General features: G+C 38.4%; 1 protein-coding gene across 1 annotated transcript in view; it reads right to left on the bottom strand.

Moving 5' to 3' along the window:
- The window catches only part of MGAT4B (alpha-1,3-mannosyl-glycoprotein 4-beta-N-acetylglucosaminyltransferase B), a 111,776-nt gene extending 85,833 nt beyond the window's left edge, over nt 1–25,943 (bottom strand). The window contains exon 1 of the mRNA XM_014053211.2: nt 25,683–25,943. Coding sequence (XP_013908686.1) covers nt 25,683–25,779 — 97 coding nt within the window. The 5' untranslated portion in view covers nt 25,780–25,943. The remainder of the gene's footprint in view (nt 1–25,682) is intronic.
- Nucleotides 25,944–27,053: the final 1,110 nt, after the last annotated feature.

Genomic DNA, 27,053 nt, shown 5'->3' with positions numbered 1-27,053 from the left:
TTCTCGCCACAAAGCCGGAAAGGTTGGGAACCGTTGCTTTTAAGGGCAGTATACTACAGTAGTCCAAACAGCAGATCAGAAGGGCATGAATGACCATGAGCAGGCCCCCTGGTCCAGGAATAGGTATATCAGCTTTGCGAGGTAATCCAGACAAGAAGCACACCCAGAAGTACTAGCTCTAAATTTATTGTAAGTTTACATTAACAGAATTTTGCAAGTCAGAAATACATCTCTCCCCCACCTTGCCTTTACAGTCCAAGAAACTAGGAGGGTCCCTTCCAAGACATTTGCCATGTCCACATTCCTTCTGTTGACATCTAGCCTGCAACTCTTTCATCTGCCTTCCAAGATCATTCACATAAAGGGACAATTGACAAACACTATGAAGCTGTGTAAAGGCTGCAACCTGCTCTTCAAGCAGGAGCCACGAGACCAGAAGGACCTCCATATTGTGACTAGCTTTGTCTGAAGCAGTGCCACCACATCCAGAATCAAGTCCAAAGACCCAAAGCCATCTAATCTTGATTGGGTTGGGCTGAAGCCCGTTGCACCCCATCTGTGTCCTCACAGTTTCCTGCATTAAGACTTTATTGGCATCAGTGAGGTGGCCTTGGATGGAGCTCTCTAGCTGAGTATCATAATGATACCTCACTCCAAACCATCATATTATTTCACTCAATGGCTCCATGTAGATGTTAAATGGGCTTGGGGTTGGGAGATAAAGTAACAAACCCTGTAAAACCCAACAAAATAAGGGCATGGGGCTGAACATCTTCCCTTCCCCCCATCAGCCCAGACTGGAACTGGCCCAAGAAGAAGGAGAACTAGCACAACACAGTGCTGTCTACCCCTAACTCTCTGTCCAGAAGGATACCATGATCAGCGATATATTTTGTTTAATTTTTTTTAAATTTTTCTTTTAATACAAACATTTCATTATTCATTAAACATCTAGTTACAAAAATTTTGTGTCATAACAGTTGAAGCTTATCACCATATTTATTATTTATATCTATTCTTATTTTAATACTGATGCTTAAAACTTACCATGATCAATGATATTGAAAGCAGTGAGAGGTCAAGAAAGACAAGGATGGACACCCACACTTTCAGTGGTCATACAACAATGAAATCAATGTTTCAGTCCAACTCTTAGATCTGAACCTTGATTGAAAAGGGTCCAAATTATCTGTTTTGTTCCTGGGTCCTCTGTAGCTAAAGCACAACCACCTTCTTGACACTCTTTCCCAGAAAAGGAAAGTTGAAAAATGAACAAAAGTTGTCCAGAACAGCTCCTTTAGGAGAGGATCACTACCATCTCCTTAAGAGACAGTAGAACCACAGGAATTAACCACTGAACACACCTATTTTGATCTAGAATATTGTCACTTGGTTTTAGTTATTAGAGGAAGCTGTTCAAATAGTTTCCCCAAAACTTGAAATATTGTTCAAGTTTTGACACACTACATACCCTTAAGTAAAGTAGGTTTTTGAGATTGGATGTTCACACTTTCCCTTTAAAAATATTTTTGATGGAAGGTGGATAAAACAGTTGAAAATTTTGTTCTATCTGGTGTAGTTAATAGATTGGGGAGCATAATCCTTGCACATTTTTAAATTTTAATTTAAAAAGGGGAAATATCCTGTAAAATTTGGTGTCTTAATTATACTACATTTAGGTTGAGTGTGCAAATTGCTTTGACAGATTCTCAGTTCTGTTACATTGTCCTATCAGCATAAAGATCTGTTCAGAGATCCAAGTGACTCCTTTCCTAAATACAGATTACAGAGTGCCACAAAGAAGAGGGAGTCAAATTATTCTCCAACGCACCCGAGGGCAGGTCAAGAAGCAATGGATGGAAACTAATCAAGGGGAGAAGCAATCTAGAACTAAGGAGAAATTTTCTGAGTTAGAACAATTAATCAATGGAACAACCTGCCTCCGGAAGTTGTGAATGCTTTAACACTGGACATTTTAAAGAAGATGTTGGATATCCATTTGTCTGAAGTGGTGTAGGGTTTCCTGCCTAAGCAGGGGGTTGGACTAGAAGACCTTCAGGGTCCCTTCCAACTCTGTTATATAAATTTTAAAAAGTGCACAGCATATGAGGGGATACCATGTGGGTGTTTTGTTCTGCATCTGGGTCCTTGTGAAGTAGATTGTTTTCTCTTGCTTTGTGCAGCCTTCAGATGTGTTGAACCTCCCCAAACATAGCCAGTCAGTCTGGCTTTGTTGGCTAGAGGTAATGAGGATTGCCGTTCAAATACGCTGGAATTGGGAGCAAGCAGGGGCAAATAGAGGTGATGTCAACCTCATCCAGGAGATGTTGTAACTTTCCTAATTATTTGCTTGTTGCCCTGAGGAGAAATATTATGTGGCTGTCACATTTATGTCTGTTCTATGTAGTTCTCAGATGAGTATAGATAGCCAAAGTAGAAAAGAAAAGATCAACTGGAAAGATTTATGGGGAACTTCTTTAACTTTTTTATTTTCCTCCTTTCATAAAGAAGTTTTAATAAAAGAAGAATATAATGATGGTTTCTTGATTTGGACTTAGGGAAAGCTATTCCCATAAGTCTTAAATGTGATTTCAGCCCCCGTTACTAGTGGCTTGTTTGGTTGAATCTGTCCCTTGGTGTGTGGTGGCGATAAGATAAGTATAATGTAAAAAGCTCCACCTAAGGCCCCCTTCTTGGAAATTTCAACTGTCTTGGCCCTAACTAGGAGTGCATAACATTTTTTTCAGACTGATGATGATGATGCCTGGCCTTTTCTGTGATGTGCCAGGAGCTACTCTTCAAGAAATGAATTGGATCAGATGTAGACAAAATCAGAAGGAATATTTTATTTCATAAAATTCAATTAATTGCATACAATGAATATATACAAGTTTACATATATGAATCATTTGCTCCTTAAACTAGAGGCAAATTTTGGAGCGCCCAGATAACTTCATTTAATTAATTTGTATAATCACCCATCTCAGCAAATGACTCTGGGTGGCACCAATAATAATAGGCACCTTGGATGCAATCCTAAAACAACTGGAGCACCACTTGAACACCATTGCAACTGACAAATTCACCATCAGCCAATTGTAAAAGGCAGCTTTATTCAGTACAGCTTACATCCTGCAACAATACCTCTAACACCATTTGCACCCGCCTTTCCCCAGTCCTTGAGTAGAATTCAATAGGCAGAGAAAAATGCCAAATCCAGTCTGAACATCTGGCTGACTGACAAACCAATATCAACATTAAAATACGTAACTGAGAATAAAATAACCTTAAAAGAAAGCTTGAGGATCCCATGGTAGAGTGGAGTTTTTTAGATTCTTTCATGATAGTTAATGAAATGTACATTTTGTATGCTTTCCTGCCATTTTAAAATTTTTCTACTGCTTTTATTATAATTTAAATTGGTTGTTTTAATGGTTTTTATTAAAATGAAAACAGTCTCTGCACACATTCTGGGCCTCAGAGCCAGGTCTTTGAGGACTTCCAAAATGTTAGCTGGATTGGGGCCATCTGATCCATAAGCGGGCACTATGGTAAAAAAGACACGTCTTCTAGGACCCACCAACCAGCGTTCCATAGATGATGGGACCCAGAGCATGTCCATCTGCTTAACTGGAACAGACAGGTAGAATCAACTGAGAAAAGATCTGCAATTAGCCTCAAGATTCCAAGCTTTGAAGGGCTTTAAAGGTGATCACCAGTATCTTGAACTGTACTTGGAAACTTATTTGTGTGTACTTGTACTTGTACTTGACACCTCTTCACCCATCATGGGTATAGGCGACTTCCATGGAAATTTGGCGCCACTGTTTTCGGTCCTGGGCTAGGGTTGTCAGGTGGTGCAGCCAGTCGCTATTATATGATTTTCGGCTAAGATTGAATGGGCGCATGACTATATCTTTGGCTTTCCGTTTGAAGTTTGTGTGAGAAATCAGTTAATCTGATAAAGAAGTATTTCTTCCTGTGATTGATGCCTATGTTGCATTCACCACATGCCTAAATATGTCTACTAATCTTTTGTGTGAATCCACAATACTGCGTACATAAAAGCATTGTTTTGTGAAAGCAGTATTTAATTAGCCTTAAGATCTTGATTGTGAAATTCAGGTCATCTTCTTACAGTACAGTGTTACTCAGTCGCTTATAATTCTAGTTTTCCATCATGTTTATTTACTTATCAGATTAATATCTCACCACAATCAGAAAATGACTCTCGATTGACCTTAATAGAGAATAAAATATAGTAAAATTAATAAAATCTTAAATGTATCTTAAAAAATATCGAAAAAATATATAGAATCAATCCTCAGGAAAAGCTCTGTGTTCCAACTGGAAGTTATTCCACAGGCCTGGCCTTCTCACTGAAAAGTCATACTTTCAGCCCCCCCCTGTCATGCACTCCCCTTTTAAAAATGGGGGACAACCAACAGCCTCTCCCAACATAGTCAAAGTAATTTGGTTCTGTAGGTAACTGAGTGCCAACCCATAAAGGGTTAAAGTTAAAACCAACAGTTTACATTTGAAGAGTTAATTCATTTAATATTTTCTGAACAATTGAAGTGTTGATTTAATTCAAATTTGCCATATGATTCCAAGAGTGGAGCTGATTCAAGTAGAATGTATGGTTCAAATTGTTAAATCAATTTAGTTCAAACATGCAGTAAGAAAAATATGTGTGCACATCAAAATCAACAAATTGTTTCAAAGATAACTGGTTTGATTCAGTGGATTAAATCAGTTTTGCTATTGTGATTTGAAGACTCAATTCAAAGGAGTAATTTAAAATGCTTTGTGCAGCTTTAAAAGCCACGGGATTATGTTAAACTGCCTGCAATGCTTTAAGGAATGTATGACGTGATGATGAGAGAGAGCTTTCTATTTTCATTCAAAGAATGAAATTTAAAATCATGCTGAACTAAACCAAAAATTAATTGTTTTTATTACTTTTCATAAAGCTTAATACCATATTTATGTTGAAGTCTCTTACATAAGATATGGAAGATATTAAGAGATACTAAACTTCTTTTATTGTGAAGTTTGCTTTCATGTAAGTGCTTTACGATTAATGATGAGACATAAAAGAAAATGTGGCATTAGAACTGTGTTTTCCAGCAAAGATCTTGGATTAAATATAATTAGATGCTGCTGCTGAGTTTTGTTCCATAGAGTATGTTTAAGGTCCATGAACAAAAAGGCCATATAGTTATGGTTTGATCATAGGATGTTATCTTTTTTCCTTTGACTGCAGTATTACTTTTTTTTTTTGTTCTAATGCACACTTTTGAAATTATTTTGTTTTTAGCTATGGAAGGCTTTTAAATAACCTTCCAACTGGAGTCAGGTTTATTATATTGGGTAAACTGAAAGCTTAAGGTTTTTTTTAACTTTTCTTTTTCAAGAGAAACTCATATTTTGAGAAATATATCTACAAGTTGGTTAGGTCAAATATGTATTAGTGGAAATTTCACTTTCTACTTGATTAACAAATCTTTAGAATGTGTAATGGAGTATTGAAATAAGTGATGCATAGTATTATTTAATATTAGTGATTAAGTATTCTGTCAAACACACTGTATTCATTAATTATTATGACCTCTCTAAGGGTCATATGGATGTTTTACTTAAGTGCCTTGAGCATTTTTCTATTCTATTAGAAGTTCAGATAGTTTTCACTGGAGATTTTAATCAAGATTTAGATACATTGCTAGATTATAATATTGCTCTAGCTAAATTTAATTTCTACATATATGAAATGCTGCAATCATATATGTTGGAGTATAGGTTGATGGATATATGTTGATTTTAAATCAGTCACAACATGGATTTAAACCAACATCAAATATGTTTGTGATTTGATCATTTATTATAGTATCTCAACATTTAATTGATTTCAGATATCATTATCATTTAGATTGTATTGCTATATCCAGTTATGCTCTTGTAACATTTATCAATTACCATAAAAGTGCTGCTTTTTCAAGATGGTACTTAAAAACAAATATTTACATTGGATAAAATAGATGTTAAAATATTATGGGTTTTTTTAATTCCATAAATTCCTTTTAAGTTGTATATTTTATCTGTATATCACATGCTTCATTGAAAAAGAAAAATAAGAAATGGATAAAAGAACATTTGAAAAATAAAAATTAAGGATTTTTGAATGTACATGCAAGACACCAGAATTTTGTAAATTACATAATACACTAAATCAGAATGTTATTCCTTTATATACAATAAAGAATATTCACTGCCATATATAAAGAACAGTTATTGAGATCATGGCAAAAAATAATGTAATCAAGTAATTTTCACTGAAATCACAGCAAAGTAATAGCTTTATTATTAAAAATGGTCAAGGCAAATATATAATAAATTTTTATTTCTTTTTCAAATGATACCAATACTTTAAAAAAATGCAAATTTGCTAGAATGGCAGAAGGGCATTAATAAATTTGTATGGACAGGAAGAAGCTGAGAATAAAACTAAAAATAATGCAAGATGTGCGTGAGAGAGGAAGTTTGAAATTACCAAATTTAAAATTATATTATGAAGCAGTAGTTTTATAAGTAATCAGTGATTGGATTAACTCAACAGATGATAGAATACTTAATATCGAAGGGCATGTATATGGTTGGCATGCTTACTTGTTATATGATAAAAAGGTGGATAAGAACTTTAAAAGTCATATTTTAAGGAATGCTCTACTGCGGGTCTGGAAAAAATATCAATACAAATTAAATGATAAGATACCCATGTGGGCAATTCCTAGACACGCAATAAAAAACATAAATATAGTACAAAAACAGGATGTAATTACATATAGACAGCTTCTCACCTTAGAAAGAGGTGTATAACAATTAAAAATGTACTAAAAGAGCAAAAGGCAATTCAAACATGGTCTCAGTATGGGCAGTTACAGGCCAGATGGAAAAAAAGATCAAAAAATTGGTTTTATGCAAAACAAGGATAATTTACTAAAACAAGTTAGGGATCAAAGTCCAATGCATATAAAGAGACTATATAATGTATTAATAGAAATGGATTCGGAAACAGAATTAGCTAAAGATTGTATGTTAAAGGCAAATATATAATGACTAATAAATTAGCATTTTTGATATAATATTTTTAATAGAGTCAAATATTACTGGAGGAATTATTTTAAAAAAAATATTTTCCCAAAGTTGCTTATAATCAAGAAGTTTTCTACCTATCTTTCTATTAATTTTTACAAAATATTAAATGTGTGAAACATGTAAAGCTCACATCCTTGACAAATATTCTGCTCAGTATCTTATAGACCTATTTTACTTTCTTTTATATGGTTGTAGGTTTACAAAGGTTCTTTTTTTAAAACTCCAAATTATTTTGCAGAGGCTCAGATGCGTTTAGTCTATTATTTCTTGCATGGGAAAAAAAAGGCCTAATTCCAGACAATGCTGGTGTGAGCTTCCCATGGTTTGATGGAGGCTCATTTTTCTAAATGGACAGTCTAGCACTGCCCTTTGTGGAATCAGTACAACTAGAGACTTATTCATGCACACATTTTATTTCCCAGAGGGGTTCTTTCATGATGTCCACAAAACAAACAAGTTCTGAAGCTTACACTTGGGGACAACTTTTGTAAAGAAGCAGTTAAAGTTGTCTAAAATGCTGAAGTTTGCTAATGTTAGGAGGCCTAGTAATGGAGCTCTCTGGTCTGCTGTTATTCACTTAATTACTTATCGTGTATTAGGTAATAGTGATATACCTTGGCAATATATGGCAGACTTTTCTTCCTTGGAGTTGTAAGAGTAAGAAATATCTTTCCTTCCAACAGCCTGAACTAGATCTGGGTTAAGTGCTTAAATTCTATTTAGCTGAGGTCTGCCAGAAGTTGTTGTTTTTGTTGTTGCTTTAAAAAATATCTGTATTCTTTAAAAATAAATAATTTGATTATTCTAATCATTCATATGTACCGTGTTTCCCCGAAAATAAGACAGGGTCTTATTTTCTTTTGAGAGAGAGAGAGAGAGAGAGAGAGAGAGAGAGAGAGAGAGAGAGAGAGAGAGAGAGAGAGAGAGAGAGAGAGAGAGAGAGAGAGAGAGAGAGAGAGTATATTTACCCTTGGAGGTAGATAGGCTGTCATGAATCCAGAGCATGTATGTTAAGCTGCTCTCAAGGGTATCAAATCAATATAGCTATTCTCCCTTATAATTTTTCAATAACAAAAAAAATGGTAGGACAGCATGAGTAAACTGCAAATAGAAATTATAATCTAGCTACTTTTCATTAAAGTTTATGAACAACTAAGAGCAATTGCATGATAAATGCCTCATGCCGAAGTATTCCGTCTAAGTAATTACCAATAAGTCTCTTTAATTTCCTCCTCTTAAACAAAACCCAAACCCTAACTAGCTTTCATCAACACATATTGGGGATACCAGATTATGTACGGTACTCCCCCCCCCTTACTGACATTACTCTGTTAAATGAGAATGAGATACAGCTAGCCAAAGGTAACCTCTATGAAAGAAGACTCCTGACATCTAATCCAGCCTTGTAATTCACATGATGTGTGTGTGTGTGTGTGTCAGTCAGATGGGATGTAGGCAAGGAGTATTTCTATTATTCCTTACCACGACAGATTTATATAGAGTAATTACTGCAATATAATATTTATTACCTATTTCTTAATGTTTGCAAAAAATGTCACTAATATTTGTTGTGTTTCCTAATGCAGGAAAGTATAAGTGACTTGTTCCTGACATTTATTTAATTCAGTATATAAAATATGTCAAAATATTCCCTTCCTTTCATTTCCCTCTTTTTATGCCAAGGGATCTGGCTTTACCTGAACTATCCCCTTTCCATTCAGCCTTCCTTTCTGTCATATTCTCTATACAGGTAGTCCTCAATTTACAACAGTTCTTTTAATGACGGTTCAAAGCTACTGAAAAAAGTAACGACCATTTTTCACACTAATGACTGTTGCAGCATCCCCATGGTCATGTGATTTACATTTGGTTGCTTGACAACTGACTCACATTTATGACGGTTGCAGTGTCCTGGGGTCAAGCAATCCCCTTTTGTGACCTTCTGACAAGCAAAATCAATGAGGAAACCAGATTCACTTAACACCTATGTTACTAATTTAAGAACTGCAGTGATTCACTTAGCAAATGTGATGAGAAAAGTAGTAAAATGGAGCAAACTCACTTAACAAATTTCTCACTTAACACAAAAATTTTGGCCTCAATATACAAGACCACCTGTAGCTCGCTTGTCTTTATTCAGAATTTCAGAAAAGTATTTTGTCTTACAAGCTTCTAATGCTAATTTATCTCACTGTGATTTTTTAAAACTGTTGCTAGCTGCACTAGGTTAAATTGTTGCAAAGCAGAGTTTCTGATTTAACATGGTTATTTCTGGTATACTCTTATACCTTAATTTATTTTCTCCCTGCATTTAATATTGTTATTCAGGATATAGGTTGGAGCATTGATGACTTTATTGATCTAGTGCACATTAGTGGAATGCATTTTTTAAAAAGTTCCTTCAAAGTGTGGCTCTTTAAATACATTTGAATCAGTCAACTGTTGTGCTTTCATGTTGCATTTATGTATGGGATTTTAAAAATCTTTCATTAAAGTGGCTCTGAGTTGGGAATGTGGCTGACTGGGGAATCATGGAATCAAAAAGTTGATGAAATACTATTTGAAAAAACTTTGATAGAGATGGTTTGCAAACGAAGCATTTCTCCTCGAATTGTAAAAACACCAGTGTCCTTTGAAAGGCTCACATGCTGTTTCAAAAGCTGTGCCAATTCTCTGTGAAGGAAAAAACAATTTCATATCACTTCTGGTCCAAGAAGAACTGCTATCTGTGCTTGTACACAAATAAGTAAACAACCTTTGAAGGAAGTATAGGAGCCCTGGTATAGAAGCCCATAGAATGCAGTATTACAGGCTGACTCTCTGTCCACAGCCTGGAGATTGATCCTGGTGGGCTCAGGGTAGACTCAGACTTCCATCCTTTCAAGGTTGGTAAAATGAGGACCCAGATTGTTGGAGGCAATATGCTAATATTTGTAAACTGGTCAAAGTGTCTTGTAAAACATTATGGAGAGGCATATAAGTCTAAGTGCTATTGCTTTATAAGACTTTTATGGGGATATAGCAGAGGCGGTATTCTGCCCATTCGCACTGGTTCAGGAGAATCGATAGGGGAAGCAGCGGGAGGCTCCACCCACCAGCCCAGATGTCATCACGGATGCTCTGCGCATTGCACAGAAGCTTCTGCGCATGCTCAGAAGCGCCTCATGTGAGTGAAGCTAGCGCAGGGGCGGGCACATTCCTGGTTCAGAAGCGGTAGCAAAGGTAAGAGGATTTCATGCCTGGGATAGAGCCACTTTGTTCCTTTAAGGGAGGGATCTTCTCAAAGTTATGTTTGGGATGCTTGGCTACTCTCTACCTTTATGGCTCTATCCATTCCTGAAATGTAAGTTTCTAGTGTATAACTAGCATGTCAAACAAGAATGCTTCAGTCCATATTCTTAGCCATTCTGCCTCTCACAGTTCATCCTGTAACCGATCTGGTGCCAGCAAAACAAATAGCATTGTCTTAAATTCAGGAAATGTTTCTAGATAAAGTAATAGAAAATTGAAGTTGCATACTTTGGCAGGAAGCAAACAAAGCTAACAATTATACATCTAAGAGATGTATTGGAGAAGACAAGAGTCAATTTAATCTGTATTATAAGAATTGACAATTGTCTTTTAACTGGTGTGCTTTTAGCTGCTCTACTTAATTAACAGCTCTACTACAATCAGAATTCATTGGGTAAATTCTTTTCCACAATAATGGTCTCCATGATAGAAAAATAAATTGTAAAACTTCAGGGTGGATTCTTTGCGGGGGTTTGTTTGTTGCTTTTGTCCCTTTTTTGTTTTTGCATTGCTTGAACATCAAAAGAACAATAATATTGGAAGTTGTTTGCACAGCTTTAGATTGGTAGTAAAGACTGTTTTGTAGGCTATTTTGTCATTCTCCAGTGCTACTGTAAACATTTCATGCTATAGCTTTGTATCGCTTTTTTCAATTGTTGTACACAGGGTACAGCACTGTTAGGCTGGATGCTTAGTTTATAAATAAAGAAGCAAAATAAAATAAAAAATATTTATGTTGTATACTTTCTCAGGTTGGATTATATGTTTACCAGAATATGTATAGCACTGAATTTAAGATTACTCTCCCACCAAAGTAAATATTACAAAAATATTTCTGTCCCTCATACTATATTCTCATTAATCTAAAATAATCCTTCAATTTGGAAACATTATTTGGAAAAAAATAGTTTACTTTTCAGACACTAAACTCAAACCAGTATTTCATTTCTCTTTGTTATGATTGTATTTAAGCTAAAGAAATACTTACTTGAAAACTCCATGTTTTCTAATATCCACTTGTAAATGCTCAAGTAGAAAATGCCAAATACCTTGCACAACTAGTATTACCAAACATTTAATATACCAAGACACGTTCCCATGTGAAATTAATAATTGGGACAATAAGCAAGCACTGATATTATTTTTGCCCGTACAGGATGTTCCTGGTTTGCTTTAATATACTTTGTGTCTATAAATTAAAATGATTTCTTTTCTTTTGAATGATTGTATTTTAAAAATGCATTCTTGCTCATGGAAAATGGCCCTTTCAGAACAGTCTTAGACAGAGGAGGTTTTCTTTCTGGAAAAATATCCTCTTTTAAATGATGTCTGCTAAACATATTACAGTAGTCTGTAGAATGTCAGGAGTTTGCAAAAGTAAAAAATGTACTCATTAATTTTGAAATTTAACAAGTATTTAGGAGAGGTTGGGGAGAGAGAGTATTAAACTTGTAATATTTTCAAAGGTCAGATTTTGTTTAAAATTTAATTTAATTTAATTTGAATCTATATACTAACTTTAAAAGTTGGGTCATTTTCACTTTGTCATTCTATTTCCAACTGATGTAACAGTGGTGGGTTTCAATTTTTTTAGAACCTATTCTGTGGGTGTGGCCTATTTTGTGGGCATGGCTTGGCAGTCATGTGACCGGGCAGATATGGCCAACTTGACATCACTCATGCACACTCAGTCACATGAGCACCAACCCCAAACCATGTGGCAAAACTTTTTGGGACTCCTATTAAGTGGGGGGGGGAGAGAGTGGAAAACCTCCCAAAAATAGACAACTGGAGGAATAAGGGCCAAAATTAGGGAGATCGGAGAAAGAAGGACAGAGAGGAATCCAGTAGAAAGCTATCACATGCTGGTGAAAGAACTTTGGGAGATCGGAGGAGGCAAGACAGAGGGAAATCCAGGACAAAGCTACCATACTCTGGGGAAAGAACAGAGGGGAATCCAGGACAAAGCTATCACATGCTGGGGAAAGAACTTTGGGAGAACAGAGGAGGCAAAACAGAGGGGAATCCAGTAGAAAGCTACCACACTCTGGGGAAAGAACTTTGGGAGAATGGAGGAGGCAAGACAGTGGGGAATCCAGTAGAAAGCTATCGCACTCTGTAGAAAGACCTTTGGGAGATTGGAAGAGGCATGACAGAGAGGAATCTAGGAGAAAACTCCTGAGCTTGCCGCTGCTGTCTGGTGGATTGTGCCGCTGGACCTCTCCATGCTTCTCCATTCACCACCTCCACTCCCGGGTATGGGACTTGACACCGAACTGGGCTAGGATAGTGTGGATGGGCAGGAGGAGCAAGCGATGGAGCGGCTTCCGGATGGGCAAAGGTGAGTGAGGAGCGACAGGGCTGGGGCAAGTGTTCCGGAAGTTACTTCCGGGTCCACCAGTTGAACATCCTCTCACCGGATCGGTAAATTTCACCATCCGGTTCTCCCGATCCAGTGCGAACCGGCAGAAACCCACTACTGCTTTGAATGGTTAGTAAATGAATGGTCATAAGTTGAGACTATCTGTATAATTGTACCTTCACATACATATAGCCACATGTGTATTTTTAAGACTGCCAGTTCTGGGGAACATTTTCCAAAGTGCGACTGTCAAAATTTTAAAAGCCCAATTCCAACTTGCTACCAGGTCAGCTAGCAGTAGTTGGTAGTTGGTAATTTTGAAAAAGTTCTTGGAAATATAGATGACTGCCAGATCAGTACAAGCCAGTAGTTGAAAAGAAAAGGCAAGTGTAATATTGGGCTATAACAACAGAAATTATTTCAAAATTGCTAGAAGGGATAATTCCATTTTATTCTGCTTCGCTCAGATTCCACTTCAAGTACTGTGTCCAAACCTGGGCACCACATTAAAAGAAATGCTCAGAGAAATTGGAACAGGTATCAAAATAGCAATAACAGTGATAGTAAAACTAGGAACTGACTCTTAGAAAGATTGAAGGCATTATGTTTAGCCTTAAGAAAAGATGGCTAAAGAAGGATATATTAGCACTCTTCAAGAACCTGAGAGGATCTCATATGGAAAAGAAGATCTATTTTCTCTTGCTTTTGTGTGCAGGATATGGAATATTGGATTTAAGTTACAGGAAGCAGATTCTCAGTTAATGTTAGAAAATACTTCCTAACAGAAGGAACGATTCAACTATGGAAACCAATTACCCAGAAAGGTGGTGGGTTTCTTTTTACTGAATATATATAAATGGAGCTAAGCAGCTGTCTGGGCTGCTATAATGTGAATTCCTGAACTCAGTAAGGAGTTGAATACAATGACTCTTTTCAACTTATGAATCTGTGATCAAGCAATTATCTTTCACCCAGGCTAATATCACATGTAAGAAGGCATTTGGGGAATCTATACCACAACTTTAAAGTTATGAATATATACATCTCTATATTAGCTTATCATTCAAAAACTGATCAATACCTATTTCTGCTACAGAAAACTGAGTCTTCAGGTTAGTAAAATGACACATTCATATTAAATAATAGAATATTAGAGAGGTCAACTTTGTTTCTTTTCATATCATAATTGTCATATGGTTATTATTCTGGTTCAGTCTAGAGACAGAGGAGACAATGAATTGGGAGGGGGGATTATTAATGCAGTGTTAGGATAGTAAGAGATTTAATTCATTTAGCAGGTATTCCCGACAGTGATGATGGGTTACAGAAAATCTCATTACAAAAATGACATTGATTGAAAAAGTTAAGTGCAATTAAGCAAGCACTACCAGTAAATCTAACTGCAGAAGGGGAAATAGTACCTCTGTCACTTAATCTGTGATTCTAGAAACACAAAAAACCATGAGCAACAGAAAAGCCTCTTAGATAAAAGTACTGAAATGAAATGTGAAAATAAATAGGTCCCAGTTATTAACTTACTCCATATTTAAGATACAAGGTGAGAAATGAGGAGAAAATAACTTCATCAGTCAAACTCATTTTGCAGGATATTTTGTTTTCATGTTAGTTCTTTAGACATGATTAAGAAAACACAAAATGTCTGTTTCTACAACTTATTGGGAATTATGTAACACACCAATGTACCAACAAACACCTTTTTTAAAATCTTCATAGTACCTTAAAGAAGGACAGCTTTTCAAGGCACCAGAATATGAAAACATCTAATCATAATCTGCTTTCATAATTATACAAAATGCCTCTGGATAATATCAGGTATTCCTAGGAAATAATTCCTAGATCAGTGTCCCACTTTAAAGTGTCCGTGTAGATCCAGTTACCTTTGCTTGGTGTGGAGGGAATATGGGTTTGTCCTGATAAAAGGAACACATATTGCAACTTGGTAGGAAAATGCAAGAATTAGGGCACAAGTAGTGAAGAACATACGGACCACAGGGAGACATTAGAAAAGCTTGTAGAACTACCTAACTGAGGAGAGAAAGCAAATGCTGTTCCTGGAGCTGAAAGAAAAAAACAGGAAGGAATGATCATGATCGAAAACAAAGAAATGAGTAACATGGGGAAGTGGATCTTGGATGCTATGAGTGTTGAGCCAAAGCAATAGAGTTGGAGGGGTTAAGCAAATGCAAGTAATTCATTCAAAGGAACATGATTGTCCTTTGGGACTTTTAGTCAAGTTCTCTTTGCCATTCAGGTTTTGGACAGTTTCCTTTGCCTTTTTGTTTAGGGATACCCTGTCCCTTCCCAATTGTTTCATTTTCTGCCATACTATAATAGTAATTTGGCAATATATCCAATATATCTTCCCAAAAACATAATGTTCCATGATTCCAGAAAGGATCAGTTACTTATCGTATATTAAGTGAGGCATAATTCTACCCAATTTTTCTTTTACCATATTGGATAAATGGGTACGTTTATTCTGTGTAATAAATTGTATATGTAAAAACAAACACAGCTGACTGACATTCAAAACAAATGTTTACCAGTTAGCAGCAGTAATAAAGTTGTAAATAAGCAGAGAGAACACAATGTGTTTGAACTGGTACTAATTCTGATAAATGATTTGCTGGGTATCTTTCAGAAGCCATGGCAGGGAGTTACTCTTTTGTGCGAAAAGGTTGCTACCATAGAATTGTGTGCTTCAAGGGTTTAATTGTTACTTGACCACTGCAGTATTTCCTGATTTCTAGATCATCATTCAGACCTGTCAATGCAGGCAGCTGCCTAGCTAAAGTCAGGGGTGCCTGATAGCCCATTAAATGGCTTCAGTCCAGTTCCTAATGAACAAGCTTCAACCGTGGGCACCACCATGCTGCTTCATTTTGACACCTGATGCACAAAAAATGTCAGTGACTCATGATTTTTCTCCTGTAAGTCATCATAGCTCTGGCAATTTTTAGGTATTAAAAATAATTGTAACTCTGTGCTGCTAAACTAAAATTGGAATCTGGCTAATTTTCTTTTAAATATTTCATCACATCCCTCCCCCCCTCTGGGTGCTTCACAATGGGCAAATTTATTTATTTATTTGCCATATCTGTATAGCCCATTACACATGAAAATGACTCAGGACAGCATACAGCACATAATTAAGCAATAAATACATAAAACAATCACAATTAAAAATAACTATTAAAAAGAGACGGATGATACCAACCACAGTAAGAGAGCCAACACAAAATCTGCCTGGGGAGCCCCAGGCCTGATAACACAGCCAGTCTTCAAGGACATGCAGAACATTGAGAAGAATTGAATTAATCTCTCCTGGGGGAGGAGGGGAGGATGTAGAAGATTCCAGAAGGCAGGTGCTACGACAGAGAAGAACCACTTCCTGGAACCTATCAAATGTAACAACCTGATAGATGGGACCCTTAGCTTGCTTTCTCTGCCAGACCTAATGAGGCAGACAGATATAATTGGGGAGAGGTGGTCCTTCATATAACCCATCCCCCTGCCATGAAGGGTTTTAAAGGTCAAATAGCAATAGCACTTAGACATATATATATTGTTCCATAATGCTTTACAGCACTCTTTAAGTGGTTTACAGAGCCAACATACTGTCCTCAACAATCTGGGCCCTCATTTTACCAACTTCAGAAGGATGGAAGGCTAACTCAACCTTGAGCCCCATCAGGATGGAACTCTAGGCCAGCGGGGGGAGGGGAGGAGAGTTAACCTGCAATACTGCATTCTAACCACTGTGCCAACTGGGCTCCTTGAATCAAACCAGCTAATAATACTGCTTGTGGAGAAGACATGTAAAGTGTACTGCTCTATGGGCATATATAACTCGCCACACTGCTGTATTTTGCACCAGCTGAAGCTTCCAGATCCTCTTCAAGGGCAGCCTCATTTAGAACACGTTACAGAAATCCAAATACAAAGTGATTTAAGGGCATAGTTACAGTGAGTGTACCCCATGATCTAAGAATGGGCACAACTGGCACACAACTCAAACCCATGCAAAGGTCCTCTTAACCATAATTGCTACCTGCTCTTTGACCAGGAGTCATGAGTTTAGGAAGACCCCCAAATTGCACATACAGTAGTGTCGCCCCAACCAACATAAAAGATGGTATAATCCTATAACAGAAGGCCCAAAAATCCAAAGTCACTCAGTCTTTCCAGAATTCAACTGAAATCTCTTGTTCCCCAACCAGAGCCAAACAACCTAGAGGCACCATAAGACTTTTGCAGCATTGCTTAATTTGCTAGGATCAAGGATATATAATTGAGTATCATCAGCATACTGATAATACTTCACCCTGTGGTGATGATGGATGAACAGTCTCATGTAGATGTTGAATAGGAAAGGGGAGAGTACCAAGCCCTATAGTATCCCACACAGCAGGGGTCGATGTCAGGATCTCTCCTCCCCAACCATCACTGACTAGAATTGGCCCTGGAGAAAGGATGTGAACCTGCACAACACGGTGCTGCCTATCTCAATCCTGAAGCAATCCTAATGGATACCATGGTATATGGCAGTGACGGCGAACCTTTTTGTCCTCGTGTGCCAAAAGCTTGCACATGTGCCCACACCCATAATACAATGCGTACCTCCCACTCCGCTATGCATGCAACCCCCTGTGCCCCATTTTGGGCCTCACAGGCCTCGCATTCCCCCCCCTGCCCCTTCTGCATGCCTACACTTTACAGGTGTTATGTCAGCCTTGTATGCTGCTTTATTCCTCTCTAGCATTCATCTCCATTGTTCAGTGACGCATTTCCTGCCTCTCTAGGATTTACCTCTATCTGCTCCTGTGAGGAACTTCCTGTTCCTGTTGGATGTATTTAGTTATATTCTCAATGGCTTGAAAATCAGCTGGCTGGTGGGAGGCACACACATACGCAGTGGAGCTCAGCTAGGCGACCACTCGCATGACGGCATAGAGGCCTTAGGTTCGCCATCATGGGTATATGGTATCAAAAGCTACAGAGAGGTCAAGTAAGGCAAGGATAGATGCACTACTTTCACCCCGCCCTTGGCAGAGATCTTTCAAAAGTGCAATCAATGCCATTTCTGAAGCCCAAATGAAAGGAATTCAAACAATCTGTTTCATTCCACATTCTCTGAAGCTGCTGTGCTACCACCTTCTCAATCACCTTTCCTCAAAATGGAGATTAGATACTGGATGGAAATTATCTGGTATAGTGGGGTCTAGATGGCTTCTTGTAGAAGGGGGGCAAAAGAAAGCCTCCTTAACAGACAAAGGAACAACCCCCTCCGTCAAGGAAGCATTAACCATTGCTAGAATGCATTCATATGCTTCCCCGCTCCCAACCAGGCTGTGTTTATCAACAATGAGGGGCATGAATCTTAAACAGCAAGTGGCTCTCACAGCCTTAAGAATCCTGTTCACTTCCTCATATCAAGCTGGTCAAACTATTCTCAGATAACGGGGCAAGACTCTTCCCTAAGAAGAGTATTCACAAGACCTGCAAACAAGTCAGTGTCCAACTGAGAACAAATCTGAGCACATTTATCCAACAGATGCTGGAAAAATTCCTTCACATGCCCCTGCAAAAGGTTCTTTGAGCCATCCATACCTAGGTCATCTGAAATAGGTCCATGGGGGTACTTAGAAAAAACTAAGTTTGGTGGGCCCCAAGAGATGGACCTTTTCCATCATAGTGTGCATCCTATGGAACACTGTCCCTCATCCATCCCTGAAATCAGGTCATCTCCATCCTTGTCATTATTTCAGAAGTCTCTCAAGACCTGGTTGTGTCACCAGGCCTGGGTCCCCAGGGAGCTGGAGAAGTTCTTAGATAGCTCCGTGGTGTTTAATCTTTCACTGCCTCTATGAGGTTTATATATAGCATTTTAAATTTCTAGAGTTTCTTATTTTTAATAATGATTTTTATAAGTTTATAATGATGGTTTTCACATATTTGTTGCTTTTATTGATTATTGTATGCTTCCCAGAGTTGTTTTCTTTGAAATGACAGGCCATATAAATATGATAAATACATTTTTTTTAAATGCCAATATAATTTGACATAATAGACAACCTCTTACAATCTGATTATGCTTGCCTGATGGGCGTTGTCATCTATCACATCTGACAAGGCATTCAAAAAGACTGTCCTAGGACACTGAACAGTGATAGAAAGAAATGATGAAGATAGTTTGAGCTAGAAGAAACCCCTTATGTAAATATTTTAACTCTTTAAATAGTTATGCTTCTGAAGGGAGGGGGAGCTAAGTGTTCAATGTAGAGCCAAAATAACAAAATCAGAACATAAGCCATATTTGTATAAAAGTTAGCTATTGTTCCGAAAGTGAAATGAGAAGATTATTTAGCTTGTCCTTCAGTTGGGATTAGTAGACCTTATTTTTGTTGCCTTTCTCACATTTCTTCAGCCTCTTACAATCCCCTCTTTCTTATGCTCCAGGTTCACAGTCCATAACTTTACATAAAACCACATAAAACTTTACAGTTTTATGCAATGTTTTCAGCAACACTCTGAATCAAAACCAGCTAATAGACCAGGCCTGAATTTCATAACGAACTGCATCAGAAAAGAAAATCTGCAGTATCACGGATACTATTATAGTAAAGACCTCTTTCATAGACCAACAGAAGAAACAGGGCAATTATGCTTCCTGTCACCTGCTCCAAATACTTTCCTGCCAACTGCCCAAATAATGAAAAATTAAGTCTTCTCTGGAAACTCCCACAACATTCTCTAACTGCACAAGCAGCAGAATAAACACCAGGCTTGTTGGTGTATGCAAAAACTGAATTATAACTCCTTTAACAATAGTAATGTTCAAAGTTACCTATTTTCTATCTTGTTCCATGCTGGTTAACCTGTGTCTTGCCAATAAGTATCAAACCATTTATTTTCTGAGGGACTGCCTCTAGTCTATAGTATTTACTCCCCAGTTCTAACTATGTCTCTACAATCTGTAATTCAAGCAACAAGAACTCCACAGCCTCACCCATACCACTGACTTGGGACTCCACTCTAAGCTTTAGTTACAAGCTAGAGGTATTGATTATTCCAGCAGCTCTCATTTCCATGGTGCTTCAATTACTGGATTTAAAAAAAAACAAAAAACCCTTCCTGATAAAAGTATTGTCAGCCAAAGTCTGTCAACACATAATCTGCAAACTCTAACACTTCATTCCAAGTTGCAAAGATGTTAACTAGGGGATATACAAATATTAAAATATAAAGGTCATAAAGGAATAAAATGCATTATCTCTTCCAGCTTTTATACCTTATGTCAAGAGTCTTATAAAAGCAAATGTGCTGCATCCTACTCCTAAATATTGCAAAATAGAGGGAAGTAGTCTCAGCTAATTTTAGCTTGTCATTCCCATATGCCTAGACATGCTCAATAATTTTTTCTTAGATTCAACTTAGATGCTGTTTGTTTTGAACTATTTAATATGCAGTGATCAGCAGAACTCAAATTCAAATTCCCACTCATGTCATCCTCAGGGTCATCTTGCCATCACATCAGTGGCCATTCTACCATTGCCACTAACCATTTCCTGAGGTAAAGGTACACAATGTAATCCTTTATATGCTACCAAGGAAGACAACCTCTACCTGAATTTCCTGCTCCCTGGGTTTTCCAGTCTGTGCCAGTTCAAGCATTTCTCTCTAGCGTCTCTGTTTCATTTCATTGTAGGCAAATTGCTTCACTCCAAGTAGCTACTGTTCAGGAATACCCCATCTCTCCAGGCACTGGTCTCTCCGCCTTCCACAGTCATTTAAAAAAACAAAACAGGTTCACTAGAGGTAAAAAGCTTTTGGCAATTTTACCCATAAAGCAGTAAAACTTGGGATCTGTCCTTTAAAAAAATCTCAACACTTCTACCACCTTCTTCTTCTGGTTGAAGTCACTCTTCCATCCCAAAGTATTGTATTTGCTTTCTTTCTGTTTTTTAACCAGCTAAAGAGTAAAAAAAAAAAAAAAAGCAAGGGAATCCACCAATCAGGAGCTGTCACAAACACAATCCAAAGGACACATCATTCTATGGCCAAAATAAAGAAAATCTGGAAAGGAGTTTTTTAAGCTGAGGGGTTTTTTCCCATATGGGGTATAATAACCCAGGGACCAATCAGCTTAAGGCTATAATGTGGGAAACCCCTCTGTCATAAAATTAGCTGGGTAACTTGTAGGCCAGTCACTAGCTTTCAGCCTAACTACTTTACATTCCCCAACCCTTTTTGTTACAAGAACATTTAGAGGGCAAAAGTACTGTAAGACATCTTTAGCTTCTAGACAAAAGGTTAGTTAAGACTACAGCAAACAAATAACTAAATAAACCATTCAACATTTACCTAAATATATACCGATAGTCTCCTGTTATTTGAAAATAACGTGCATATTTTTCTTAGACTTAAATAAAAAACTGAAATAACTCTAAATAACAAAAGGAGAAAATACTAGAATTCACCATCTTACAACATGAAATGATTACCAATAAAACAGCAAGAATAAAGTGTAAGAAGACTGTTTTCACTTCACTGCCATTCCTATGAGTATCACAAGCAGCATTTCTTACTTAAATAGAAAATTACGTGCCATTGTCTTTTACAACCATTACAAATAGGAGCAGAAGTCCGTTTTTTCCAGTGTTTAAAATAACAGGGGAACAAAGAAGGGCACATATAATGTTTTCAAGAAGGTCTAGATAGCAATAGTCAGGACTCTCTCTACTGGTATCATTCTCCAAATCTGTTTATTTAAAGCTCTGTAGGGAGGAGGTTTTAATGGGATTTATACCACAGCTGAAAGAACCTTTTAGTTGATGAGTAATGCAAGGGAAGCAAGGAAGGGCATCCCCAGCCCAAACCCATTATGCAGAGCTACAAAAACACATTGTTTAAATGGGTAGGGGGGAGTAAAATAGCCTCCAGACAGATGGATGATATGGCCCTAATGACTTCTAAAATGTAGAAACTAGCAGCCAAAGTAGAGGCACTAAGTTAATAAAGAAGCTAAGCAGTAGGCAAAGCACAATATCCATTAGCCTTGCCAGAATGAAACCCATTGACAAGAAGGACTACTACTCCTTAAGTAGTTTGACCGAGGCTAGGTTTAGCAACAGCCTCCAGACCTAACTTTCAGAACAACCATATTAACATTCATTAAAAAGAAAGGCTTGTTTTCTAGTAGCACAGTAACAGCATAACGCTCAATAAAAAGGCAAAGCTAGAGGAAATCACGGGATGGATGCAACAACATATTTAAAGCATGCCAAAACCATGAAACCACATCACTGTCTACTATTTAAGCCATTCTGTACCTTTCCTATATTTGTGCAAAGTGATGCTATACTAAAGTCTGCTCTCCCACCCCACTCCTGTTGTATCTGTAATGAATCCATGGAAAATTCTGTGGTCCTGATTTGCAGGTGAATCTGTTGTTGATTTTTTTTTTTGTTACGAAGTAATTGTTTTTTGTTCTTTCAGCTTTGCTCTTTGCTCTCACCAGACCACAAGTCTGATGTTATATATTTTACAAACATTGAAGCTATGGTAGGATAGTTTTTAGTGGAAAATCTAATGGATGAAATAATGACTGAAGATAGATACAAATGGCAGAGGGAACATGTTCCTAAAGCATGATTGGAAGTTTGGACCTTAACGTTTGGACCTTAAAGAAATTTTGCTTATACAACAGTCCTGTACCTAGTATAAACATTGCCAGTGTAGCAATGAAGAACAGATTATTATCACAGATACCTGCTTTTGTATATTAATGCTACTGGAGAAGAGGGGCAGCAGGTATAACAAGTTAAACTGGGACATTTTAAGATGAAAATCATCCCCCAAACCCTTTATCTTCAAATAAAGGAGAATAAAGAAAATTATAACATAATACTGCTAGAGGTAAGGTGAAATATAAGAAGCAGAGTCAGCTTTACATAAGTAAAAGAGTGTGTATATCACTTCAGATTGAAAGGTAAAAAGTATTTCTCAATGTAAGGAGGTTCATACATAGCATGTTTGAATTTGGTTTAGTCCAATACACATTTTCCTGGAATCAGCTCTGAAAAATAGCCATGAAGTCACAGAGGCAGGTGTTATAAGGAATTCAGATAGATGCATGAAACACCTTTCTGCCTTTAAAGGCAAAGAACTCTACAGCTCTAGTACAAAGTACTCCTCAATTTACAACCATTCATTTAGCCACTGTTCAAAGTTACAATGGTACTGAAAAAAAGTGACTTACAACTGGTCCTCACACTTACAACCTTGCAGAATCACCATGGTCAAGTGATCAAAATGCAAGCATTTGGCAACCAGCATGTATTTACCATGATTGCAGCAACTTGGGGGGGGGGGGTGTCACCTGATCCTCATTTGTGAGTTTCCCAGCCAATGTCTGACGAAGCCATATCAATGGGGTAAGCCAGATTCACTTAAGGACTGTGTGACTTACTTAACAACTACAGTGATTTGCTTCACAACCATGACAAACAAGCTTGTCAAATTGGATATGACTCACTTAACAACTGCCTTGCTTATCAATGGAAATTCTGGTCCCAACTATGGTCGTAAGCCGAGGACTACCTGTATGTATACCTGTGTGGTGCATTGATTTAATATAAATTTATGTTTTACAATATTGATTTGGGAATTAAGATTCATATTATTCTCTTTTACACTTCACAGCAACAATTACTGTATATGAAAGAAGTGAAAGGGGGGAAAAAATCCTCTCTTTTTTTCTTGAGTTGATAGAATTTATACCAGTCCTGATACTTTGAAAAACATTGCTTCCTAAAGGCAAATCTGTCCTTCAACTCTGTACAGGCTTTTCCAACTCTCTTATCATAATAGATGAAGATACATGTAGCTATTTAACTTAGTGTCTGTGACGTAACATGCATAGGCACTTGCCAAATTCAGTAAGACAATAAATCTTTATAATCAGCTTAATATTTCATACAGAATATTAAAAATATTGACATTCATGTAAATATCGATAATGTTGATAGGAAAACTGATAGAAAATATACTGCATGTGTGCCATTTTAATTTTGAAATTATTACCATTACTGAAAAATTACCATTTCATAATTCTGACAAAAAGCTTGGATTTGTTTCTCTAGATAGAATGCCCTCTAGGTTGTTATTTATCATTTAATGTTTAGATGATTCTCCTGAAATAAAAGCACTGCAGTTCCATTGTAAAACTTACTGTCCCAGGACGTGTTAATAGTCACCCAAAAACGCAATATTACAAAGTCCATTAATTCATTTTTCAGAACTGGGGGATACAATAAAATCAAGATGCTGATGCAAATCAACTGTTGATATATTTTGATAATTAACTGATATTTGTTTTTAAAAGTCTTGAGAGTTAATATAGTTAATGGTGTGGGGTTGTTTGTTGTTGTTGTTTTGACAATATTGTAATGTCCATCCAAAGAATTGATGGTGAGTTTATACTGGCACAGTAGCATGGGTGTCTAACATAGCTGTGCTGGCAGTAGATACCAATGCTAAATATATATATAATACAAGACCATTACATGGAACAGGGGCACTCACTGTCCTTCATGTTCCTTTATTTCAGTTTAAAAAGTGCAAAGTACCTAATAACAAACAAGTAATAATCAGAGAACCCATTTTTATACTTTCCTAACTTAGTCAACGGAAGCATCACTTTTCCTCTACATAAATCTTAGAATAAAATTCCTAAATTATCATTTAATACACTTACAACTTCCAAAACTAGTTGTTCCAAAACAACTTCCAATATAGACTTTAAACCTTATTAATATGCCTCAGACATGATCCCATCCTACACCTGGCTACCTCCTTGGGTCATTGCCACTAATTTCCCTTTTCTTTTTATTGCTACAACTGATGAACACATTTCTCACGAAATGTTTAAAATAATATAAACAAGGATAGATCTTTAAAACAAACATATTCCAGTTCAATGCAGAACCACACTAATAAAAACAAAGAGGAAAAATAGAATCAAGGGAACCAGATAAAATGTTCCAGTCCTGTAAACTACAGCATAGGGTCCAATGTGAGGGTCATGCTTTGTTTATGCTCACTTCCAATGCTTCAAAGTTTAAGGACACCAGGAACATAAAGGAAGAATCACATGTTTTCCTTGACCAAACCTGGGTTAAAAATCAAAAGCATCCTGTATAACTGAATAAGATTTGTAGATGCTTTCCTAGGGAAATATTAATACAAAAATGGATACTGCCCATAGCAGAAATGCAGAGGGGTGTGGAAGAAAAAGGAGGCAGCCAACTACCTGTTCCAGTTAAAGATAAGTGTAAATGTCTCTATATTTTCTACCATAGCTTGCAAATGAACGAGGAAAGCTCCTAAACGGGGAGGGGACGAAGGTCATTGATCACTTGCACGCCCCACGAAAACACACAGGGGCTCTCATCTCAGATGAAAAGAGGAGAGGGGGAAAAAGTATCTCCTGATCATTTGGGTGCTGGGAAGAAAAACCCGAAAAGGGACGGATGCGGACAGAACAGCCCTTTGCAAAAAAACAAAAAAACAAAGGAGAAGCAGGACAGGAGACGGTGCGCTCCAACCTCGGGGGCTTCAACTCGGGATGGGGGATATTCCGAGATCACATTCAAGTTCCGGTTAAGGGTGTCTCCCTCAAGCAACGGGAGAAGGAGGGGAGCGAGGCAGCAGGTTTCTGGCTCCCTTAGGCTGGGATGTTGTTCTAGGTCCCCCTCCGGATGGGCCGGGGTTCTCTGCCCTTACCCGGGCCAGGCGCAGTGCGCAAGGCGGGAGCGCTCCTCCCTCCTTCCCTCGCGAGCCCCTTCCTTACCTTTGTGCCCGCCGAAGGCCCCGTACCACGAAAGCGAGAAGAGCGCGCAAAGGCAGCCGAGCAGCAGCGTGAGGAAGGTGCCATTGCGGAGCCTCATGTCCTCCGTCTCCTCGGCGATGGCTGTGGCTGGAGAGGCCGCATGTCCCGGGCTCTTCGCGGCGGCCTCAGTCTCCCGGGCCCCGGTGAGGAGCGGAGGCGGCGGCAGGGGCTGCCAGTGCCCAGGCGGGCGAGCGGGAGGGACTCACCGCCGCCCCCGCCTCCTCCTCCTCCTCCTTCTTCAGCGCCTCCGCCCGCTGCCCTCATGCACTGGCCGCGCCCCACCGGGCCGCCGGCTTTAGCGGGCAGCAAAGGCTCCCCTCTCAGTCCTTTGACTTTGCCCGGCCTGGAGCAGACAGTGGGCTGCTGTACCGCCGCCGCCGTCGCCAAGAAAAGGAAGGGAAGGGAAGGGAAGGGGCGGAGGTGGTACCATCCTGTTAAAGGAGCCGCGCGCGCGCTTTTCCTCAGGCAGCCCGAGCGCTGCTCACAGCGGCAGACACGTGCAAGCCGTCGCGGCTGCACCGGCTACTTCGGTTTTGTGGGGTGAGGTAGCATATAGCGAGCCCGGTGTGTTGGCGACGGACTTGAGGAAGGCGACTGCGCGCGGACGGAGCAGCGCTGGACTACAAATCCCATACCCAAGCAAAGCGGCGCCTGGGAGTTGGGATGGGGTGGTGGTGCGGCTTCTTAGGATGGACAGAATGAACTCTTGCCTCGCCAAACGCTGAAGGTGCCGGCGGGGACCGTGAGCGACGTTTGACACAACGACGCGATCCTGGTTCACGCGTACAGATATAAATCACTTGGTTTTCGCAACGGCAGGCGCTGACTTAAACTGGCGAATGAACGGAAGGACGCGGCCACAAAAAATGACTTGCCTAACTTTTTGAACGGTCTGAAAGGCCACGGCTTTCCGAGGATAAGTTCGCGGTTTCCTATTCCAGATCTCAGAAATAGAATCAAACTAATGCCTAAGCCGTTTCTCAGCAAAGATCGCAGGCTGGGAGCCCATTCACAGTGCTGAGTTGAAACATTTCAGTTGGCTTTTCCCATGCTGGCTATGGAATCATAAGATCTGAAATCCTAATAGGAGGCCAACAGGTCAGGGAAGCTAGTTTAGATATTTATGTTTCAAGTTTATGAATGGGATCAGTTTAGGGAAGAACATAAGACTGAATCTTGAAATTGGGGGGGGGGGGAGATGATTTTACAGTATTTGGAAAATAAAACTAAGGAAACTGCAAAAGATAGAGTTTAGTAAGCAAGGATCCCACAACAGGAGAAAGTATGGGGGATATGCTCAAGTTTGGGTAGGAATTCTTGAAAAAGGAAATA

Source organism: Thamnophis sirtalis, unplaced genomic scaffold, assembly GCF_051295495.1.
Source record: "Thamnophis sirtalis isolate CommonGarterSnake01/CBP01778 unplaced genomic scaffold, rThaSir2_p1.2 scaffold_3, whole genome shotgun sequence".
NCBI lineage: Eukaryota > Metazoa > Chordata > Lepidosauria > Squamata > Natricidae > Thamnophis > Thamnophis sirtalis.
Note: the sequence above shows the minus strand (reverse complement) of the source record. Positions and strands in the feature narration are given on the sequence as shown.